The sequence below is a fragment of the Malurus melanocephalus genome, unplaced genomic scaffold, assembly GCF_030028575.1.
Source record: "Malurus melanocephalus ecotype Western Australia unplaced genomic scaffold, MMel_1.1 scaffold_26, whole genome shotgun sequence".
Lineage (NCBI taxonomy): Eukaryota > Metazoa > Chordata > Aves > Passeriformes > Maluridae > Malurus > Malurus melanocephalus.
In genome coordinates, this window is record NW_026623258.1 from 496,649 (window position 1) to 505,415 (window position 8,767).

General features: G+C 44.9%; 1 protein-coding gene across 3 annotated transcripts; it reads left to right on the plus strand.

Annotated features, from left to right (window-relative positions):
- The first annotated feature begins 465 nt into the window (after nt 1-465).
- On the plus strand, nt 466-7,837 carry LOC130589198 (WD repeat and coiled-coil-containing protein). Of its 3 annotated transcripts, none has more exons than XM_057390418.1 (5): nt 466-569; nt 845-961; nt 2,695-4,561; nt 5,985-6,102; nt 7,236-7,837. In XM_057390418.1, exons 3-5 carry the CDS (start codon nt 2,714-2,716, stop codon nt 7,505-7,507), a joined length of 2,238 nt encoding a protein of 745 aa, XP_057246401.1. In that variant the 5' UTR covers nt 466-569; nt 845-961; nt 2,695-2,713; the 3' UTR covers nt 7,508-7,837. The 3 variants fall into 3 exon arrangements, with proteins under 3 accessions (XP_057246401.1, XP_057246403.1, XP_057246402.1); XM_057390420.1 differs by lacking the exon at nt 466-569 and adding an exon at nt 735-751; XM_057390419.1 differs by lacking the exon at nt 466-569 and having other exon boundaries at nt 761-961.
- The last annotated feature ends 930 nt before the right edge of the window (nt 7,838-8,767 follow it).

Here is an 8,767-nt window from a genome sequence, read left to right on the forward strand (position 1 = left end):
GACAGGAGCCGAGGGATTGGAACAGAATCGCGACAAAGGAGGTTGARGTTSGSTATCAGGAAAAGGTTCTTCACCGGTGAGGCTGGGCACTGAAACAGGCCCCCTCAGGCAGTRGTCACCGCWCCAAGCCTGTCTGAGTTCAAGTACCATTTTCAGGCACACGGAGGGATTCTTCCAGCGCCCGGCGCACAGGAGCTGAGCTCAACGATCCCCTTGGGTGCCCCAGCGGTGATTTCTGWATCRCCGCCTCCTCCCGCCGCCCSCTCACCTCCCGCGACCCCTCAAGGGCGCTGAAGGGAACCAGGGCGGGAACGGCGCGAGGCGCCCGCCCCACGCGGCACCGCCCGCCGGGCCATAGAGCGCCGCCGTGCAGAGCGTCCGGGCGGGCGGAGCGGCGCTGGCGCCCCCTGCGGCCGGGCGGTGCTGGGCCGTGCTGAGCCGGGCGGTGCGGGGAGGGGAGGCGGGCTCGGCCCTGCGGGAAGGCGGTGCCCGCCTCAGCACAGCGCCGCCGGGACTGCACGGCCCCGGGACCGCCTCACCGGAGCCGGGCCGGGCTGCCGGCAGGGCGGGTGAGCGAGGCCGCGGGCGCGGCGGGGCGGAGAGGCGGCGGGCGGGCCGCCGGGGAGGCGGGGAATATCGGTGCGGGCGCGCTCCTGGCCCGCTGCTGCCGGGGCGTGGGGGGGTCTCSGCAGCGGCTCCTCTGCTCCTGGGCCAGGCACGGGCACCGCATTTTGCCGAGCAGCCGGCCTGGGTGTGACACCTGCCCGGGGAGCTGGGGCCGGGTTGGGCACGGGGCACTGGAGTGCATTGGCCAGTGGGTCTCTCGCTCTTTTTGCTTTTCCAGGCCTGCTGGGATGTGAAAACGCCCCTTGTGACACAGGAACCTCTCCAGATGGCCCAGGAGGCTTTAGCATCTTGTTGTGTCTTATGAGGCACGTTATCTCGTATCTCTCTGCCATCAGTAAGTATTGCCCAGCAGCGTGTGGGCTTCTGAGCACAGCGAACGTCCACTGTTAATTTTCCTGGAAGTGGTGGCTTGGTAACAGGACTGAGGTTGGTTATAGAGGAGAGGCCGGGTAGATGGTAGAGAAGTTGCATTGGAAGTTTCTTGAGTGCTCTCCTGTGAGGCAGGATTCAGTATACTTAAACTTATCCCTGACAGACATTTCCTTAATTGGCTCTTACAGATTATGAAATTCATGGAGTGCCTTCCCCTYCTTTCCAAGGTAACCTACTTCAATGCTTAGCTATCACTTAGAGTCAGAATTTTTCCTTAATAGCTGACCTAAATCTTAGTTGAAACTAAGCTGGTTATTACCATGCACTATCCAGAGCATACCTGGAGAACMGTGGATGGATGTTCTGTCAGTGGGYTGGTGGARRTTCTCAAYCTTCCACTCATACTCTTCTCCAGGCAGAGAGAAACACTTCCGTGTTTCTCTGATCCCTGAGCTTTGTTAAACATTCCCATCATCCTTGAACTCAGAAGTAGGTGCAGTGGAGATGCTGTTAGCAATGAGGAAGGGCAGTAATTATCTCCCTTGTGTATGGCATCCCTCTTAAAACATTCCACAATGAGTTAGTCTTACTTGACAACATTCTCACATTACTGAAATAGTCAATTTGGGATCCATTGTAAGCCAGATCTTTTTTGCCATATGTCTACCTAGGAAATGATTCCTGAAGAGATACCCAAGTTGCTGGGTTTTTTTCTTTACTGAATTTATTTTGTACTTGTTATTAGGTTGAGAAGAAGTTACCTTGGTCATCAGAACATAGCTTTCTATACAATTCTAATCTTGCAATCCTCTTCCTGCAAGTTTAGGGTTAACCATAAATACTTAAAACTGAGTGGTGTCAGGCCTTGCACATTGTGATAAACTCGTCCAGTTTGACATTTTTTACTTTCTAAAAACTTTATTCTTGATCTTCATGTTTCTTACTAAAGTTGCAACTCATTCAGTGCCATGGCCTTGCATCTGAGCCAAATTGTATGGAGTTCTTAAATTAGGAAACCATCAATTCTTTTGAATTGGCTTTTGTGCATAAAGGAAGGATTGCTCACAGCTCAAGAACTAGAAATACATGTAAAATCCTCAAGTTTTCCAAAGYGTTGATGTCTTGTATGTGGCTTCTTTTGAATTATTTTCTCATTCATTTCCTCAGAAAAATCGGCTTTCATCCTAACTTTCTTCAGAACTGCATTTGCTTTCTTAGAGAGCTTTCTGGGATAACCATCYAAATGCCTCATTCTCACACACTTAATACAGGATCAGATTTGTAGATAATACATTAATGCGKGGTTATACTTGTAAGGGATTAYTTCATCTGATCACAAATGGYCCAGGAAGTTGAGAGTGAGCAGTGGTATTTTGAGAATTGTTGATACTGAAGTAATTAGAAAATATTCTGAGAACAGCAACTTACTAATTASAATGAAAGGGTCTTGTGATAAAAATGCAGTAGAAACCTGACAGTAAGYCTATAGAAATAGCAAAGTTTCTTGYTCTTAAAATTTGCATTTCATGATGGACACATAATAAACAAAAAAATTATTGGGATGGGAATTAAGCATAGGTGAACATCACGTGTATATTGACTTCACTGGCAAGGTCAAAAGCTAAATAATCATCCAGGTACTGTCCTCTACCCTTTATGATAATTTATTTTTCCTTCTCATTCTGTACTATGTAGATGTTTCACTTTAGRAGTCATGGAGCTGGGAAAGGCGAAGCTCCTGCGGACTGGCCTCAATGCCTTACACCAGGCCATTCACCCCGTGCACGGGCTGGCCTGGACAGACGGGAAGCAGGTGATACTGACTGCGCTGCACCTTCAGAACGGAGAGCCCAAATTCGGAGACTCGAGCGTGGTGGGTCAGTTTGAGCACGTGCATGGGCTGTACTGGGGCCCGTGTCCCGCCGAGGCCCCGGCCCTGCTCGCYGTGCAGCACAAGAAGCACATCACCATTTGGCAGCTCTGCTTCAACAGCGCCGACAGGAACAAGCTCCTGGTTTCCCAGATCTGCGACATCAGCGAACCGTATCCYGTGCTCCCCCAGGGTTGTGTGTGGCATCCCAGCAAGGAGGTCTTGGCCGTGCTGACCACCAGGGACGCCTCCGTCTTGCCCTCTGTCCACCTCAACAACTCCAAAATTAACGCGGACATCAAGGGCAGCGGGCTCATCCACTGTGCCTGTTGGACCAAGGAGGGCAACCGCTTGGTCGTGGGGGTGGGCAGTGCCCTCCATTCTTACATTTGGGATGATGCTCAGAAAACACTCAGYGCTTGCTCTTTTTGCCCAATCTTTGACGTGGGAGGCTACATCTGTGCYGTGGAAGCTACGCAGAATTTACAAGTTGCTGTTGCCACCGAGCTCCCTCTGGACAAGATCTGTGGCTTAAATGCTGGTGTTGCCTTTGAAGTTCCATCAAGCGTTGAAACTGAGTCCTTCCCCTCGCAGTCCAGCTTGTGTGGGGAGGAAGAGTATTCCTTGGATGGGGGGAAGAAGTCACTGGACTCTGAGAAGCCCTTGTCTGTAGTCACATCTCCTGTGGATCTAACCCACATMCTTTCTAGCAAGCAGGGTACTGAAACCAGTCCTCTGCTTCACTTGAGGCCCAAGGACTACCTGACGGGAAGTGGCCAAGATTCCTCGCACCTCATCTTGGTGACTTTTGAAAGAAAGGTTACCTCTACCAAAAAAGTGAGCATTCCAGGCATTCTGGTTCCTGATATAATGGCTTTTGACTCCAAAACTCAAACTGTGTCTGTTGCCTCCAACACTTGTAATGTTATTTTAGTCTATTCACTGACTTCATCCAATTTACCCAATATTCAACAAATTCAGCTGGAGAAAAGTGAGAAGCCAAAGGGTTTGTGCTTCTTGACCAAYAAGTTGTTACTGATACTGGTTGGAAGACAAAAATTCAGTGACCCTGCTTTTCTTCCCTCATCAAGATCAGACAAATACTTGATCCGATTGATGATTAAGGAGCTAATATTTGAAATGGGTCCTTCAAGGTCTGTGCCAGCTGATGGCAGCTCCAGTTTGAACCTTTCCATTCCTCATGATCCCTCTAGAGATGTCCACCCTCTCAGCCGTGGGCTCCTGATACCAGATCGCTCTGCTCTCCAGTCCCCTACGAGCCGAAGGAAACTCATTGAAGAAATCAAGAGTCCTGTTTATGAACAAAATTTGGTGTTGAACATCAGTGACCTCAAAGACAAAAGGATCTCCATGAATTTTCCTCCAACTGTTGAGACTCTGGATGCTGAGCCAGTTAATCGGAGTGTGGCACTGTCTAACGCTTCGAACAAGCCAACGTCCCCAAAAAGGCAGCCTGAGGCAACTTCCAAAATACCCAATTCTTACAAGAATAACCTGTTCAGTGAAAAGGAGGCGAGTTACTTTTTGAAAAATGTGGAAAAATTGGCTGGTAACTTCACAGAATTGCAGCATCAACTGTGTGAATTGACTGAGCTGCTAAAATCTGGGAAGAGGAATCTTCCAGTATACCCATGTTCTCAGGAACCCTCATTTATTAACATCACCTGCCAGGTAATTTTAATATCGGAAACCTTAATGATAAAAACTGTTTATGTCTGTATGTTCTTTGTAGTGCTCAAGTCAGTAGGATTAGATTTCCATCCTGTTCCTGTAGGTGGAACTATGGTTATAAATCCCATTACTCTGCAGGCTTCCAGTGCTTTTAAAGCAATGGGATATTCAGGAATGTGCAGCTCCCTGTCCCCACCTCACACTGGGCCAAGCCCCTCAGCTCTACACTGAGGCTGCTGGGACTCCAGACTATGACAGCTCATATATGCAGGACACACATACAACAGCTCAGTTGCAGAATTAAAACCCTTTATGGAGATCTAGGTAGGAAATGCTTTTTCTAGGCAACTTCTAAAGCTTCCTGTRTAGAAATTTAGACAAGTGAAGATCTCCATGTGTGAGAATTGGTATCAATCGCCTGCTCTCCTGTGAGGACAACTAAAATAATGGAGACTGAAACAAAAGCAAATTGCTTTGGCTTTGAAACAGAAATGTTGCTAATTAGCATTGAGAACACCATCCAAGGAAGAAAGAGGCCTTTAGGGACACAATAGATAATTCCATTAACATAGTTTAAAAATGGATTTAAAGTGAAATTTCATGTGAAAAACACTTTCTTTGACTGAAAGATTTGTTCTTGCAAATCTCACGCTAGAAAGGGTAAGCTACCTGATTATCAAAACCTGGCACAGATCTACTTCTTCAATATTCAAAGTCATTTAAACTACTATTTTCCTTTCAATTGGCTCTGAGTTTTAAGCTTTGTTATTGCAAAAAATTAACAACTTCTGTAGCATTGAACTCTTAAGTTCTAGATCATATTCMCTTACTCTCTTCACTGTTTCCAATTGTAAACATTTAATAATTGTAATAACAGATTTTAAAAATGATCTGCTCTGCCCTACTGGGCATATTCTTTGAGGATACCTTTTGGATTTAAGGCTTGGGGCAGTGATGGTCAGGGGTGGGACAAACAAGCCCTTCTGACCTGTGAGACTGTTCCTTGCCCCAGAATTCATGAGCAGAAGTTCTCACCTCTTAAGTTGTGGATCAGGAGTGGATGTGGAAATGTGAGGATGGAAAAACTGCAGCTTTACAAACTCTCTGGGGAAATGTCCCTCACAAATGGAAGGAAGAGGAATGTGCTGTGTATGAAGCTCATGGTTTCTTCAGCAGCACTGCATGTTTTTCTCTTCTGTTGTTCTGACATGTGCTGGACGAGCACTGTTCCTTGCTGTCACTCATTCATCAGCTGAGTGAGAGCTGAGACTTTAAAGGATAAATCTTACAAACGCATCTGAACGTTTGTAGCATTTGACTTCCTGTAAATGATGCCACTGAAGACACATCTGTGATCCTGTTTTGAGTAAAGCCATTTTAACTATAYATCACAGTAGCTAATGCCTGTTTCTTGCATTTTCAGAAGCAGCTTTCCAAAAGTGATGCAGACGAAAGCCGGGCTGTTCTTCTCTGTGGTGGTAAACTGCGCCTCAGCGTCATCCAGCAGATATTCAACCTCTCTGTTGTAGAAATGCAACACGGTATGTTGGGATTATCCAGGAGTACAAATATTTCAAACACATTGCCAGRGAAGCTGTGGCTGTCCATCCCTGGAAGTGTCCAAGGCCATGTTGGATGGAGCCTGGAGCAGCCTGGTCTAGGGGAAAGCGTCCCTATCTATAGCAGGGGGATGGAACTTGGTGAGCTTTAAAGTTCCTTCCTGCCCAAACCATTCTGTGATTCTGTTTTGCCCCCTGGATCTGCTGTCTGCCTGCTTGCAGATCACTGAGCAACCATCCCAAAGCCTAAGGCTGCTGTTCTACCATTGGTCCAAGTTTTATTTCTCCTAAGGAATTGTTGGTGGAATATGCTTGTTTGAAATACACAGATGCAAAGTAGGAATGGCATTTTCAAATCCTGAGCTATATTGATTTTCAAGTTTGGTCCAAATTAAACCAAAAGATTAGAGGGCTGTGTGCTTTTAAGCTAAAATCTTCTTGTGACCGTACTTGTGACATAGTTACATAATGTAAATTTACAAACAGCTGGAAATGCTTCTCTGAATTCCCTTACTCCCCACAAGCACTGTTTTCTTGCTTCATCAGCTTACTGAACAAAAATATAAAAGTTTTCTGGTTTACATATATTGGTAGAAGTCGGGGTTTCAGAYTCAAGTTGTAAAAAATAATGCTAATGATGAAGTCAAATAGCAGATGAACCAGGAATGTTTGTTTTATATGGTATTGTAAAGTATTTCTTCCTTGTATTTCTTGGAATTAAGTATAGTGAAATGACGTAATAAAAGCAGTTTCTAAATTGCCTTTGTTACATTAATTTCATTYAGTAAATCTCTGCTTTTTATAGTATCTGCACAGCTTTAGCACTGTGAAATAGCTTATCAATACTTAATTAAAACCAAGTGGATGCTTATGAATTATGTTCAGAATTTCATTCCTCCTCCTCATTTGAAGCATCCATTTATTATTGTCTCATCTCCTAGTGGCAAAATTCATCATAGTTGCCAAGTGTCCTTTATTTTTCAGATTGTACAACCTGTATCTTTTCATACCTTATCTTTTCTAGAAAGCTATAAAAATACAGAAGCATTTGATTCTCAAAGAAATTTTAAGGCAAAAACCAAAGTTTATCAACAGCCATGTGCTTGTCTTCACAGGTTCCTCTTGGATTGTTCTCACAGCAGACAGTGAGGGCTTCATCCCGTTAATGTTTACATCCACACAGGAGATCCTCATCAGAGATGCCAGTGCAAAAGGTGACRGTGCCTGCTCCTCCAAAACTTTGGACATCATCAGTTCCACACAAGGGTGTAGATCCACTTCTTCGGAAAGCCTGGATATCACCAGTTCTCTGGAAGTCCTGAGGGACTGCTCCTCCAAGACCATGGACAGCAGCAGTGCTCCAGAACAGCCCAGCAATAAAATGTAGTTTTTGATGGTGGTTTTGCAATGCCTGTCTGATGATGGGAGGCTTTTATGTTTACTGTATGGGACTGCAACTTATCAATGACAGTCTCAAATCTCTGAATGATTTCTATAATTTTTTGTTGCATTGTAAATTATTTATTTGATCCTTGGAAACATTAACATGTTTTTATACTGAGCAGTGTTTTTTAACTATCCCTCTTGCAGTACAAAGTTGAAAATGTTCTTACAAGTTTCTGAGCTCAAGTTTCCATCTTGGTCTTTAATACATTGGTGTTTTTAGATAATAGTAAACTTGGATGATAAATAAATCCTTGAAAATGCTGCATTGTCCCCTKTTTCCTCCCTTCTGCCAAAGCCTGAAATATTACACTGATGTTATTTAGGAGCAGTGCATGCAGAAGTGCACCTGGGTTTGCSCTGGTGTAAGTGCCAGTTTAGGTTCATGGAGTTTGGGACAAAGTAGGATCATGTGGAATTTCCATATTGTGTAAAAGGATGATCCTTTTCCTTTCCTGTACCTGCCCATAACACCTCTCTACTTCCATCTCTGTGGATTTGGGGAAGTGGTTGTCACGTGTCTCATCTTTTGTGGTGAGTCTGACAGAAAAAAATGTTCTGAGGGCTTTTGTAGTGGGAGAGAGAGAGAAAATGCAAAGGGGAAATTAAAAGATAATATAAGCACAAGTTTATGTAACATGGATTGCAGCACTGAAGAAAAGACTAATCCAAGATTGCTCCCCATAAAATGATACATGATAACATTAAGCAGTTTATCAGGCTTTCACAGTGGCACTTACTGTGTGAGAAGGCATCAGGCAGCTAGATTATAGAATTGGAGCTGCTGTCTCAGGAGTAAGATAATCTTTTTGTCGTTGCTTGTTTGGAAATCTAGCCACTGTCAAAAGAAATCTGTCCACAAAAATACAGTATTAAACACTAGCAAAAGCTGTGGAGAGCACTCAGCATTGGGTGGTGAAGCTGCAAGTTAGAGCTTTTGATGAACGGCGGGGAGAAAAACAGATGAGATAATTCAGCAGTTGTGGGCTCAATCCTTTACATAACAATAATCTGTGCTCAKTAATAGTCACTGTTTAATCAGAAGGTGGACCATGATTCCATGTTTCTTCACAGCTGCCTGACAGTCCTTTTTCATGCCTGTTCCTGGTTCCAATGTTCYTCTAATCCACAGGAGGAGAGGACTAGGGCTGAGTGCTCTTGGCTCTGCAGAGCACCTTGACTTTGAATTGTTCATGCCTCAAAT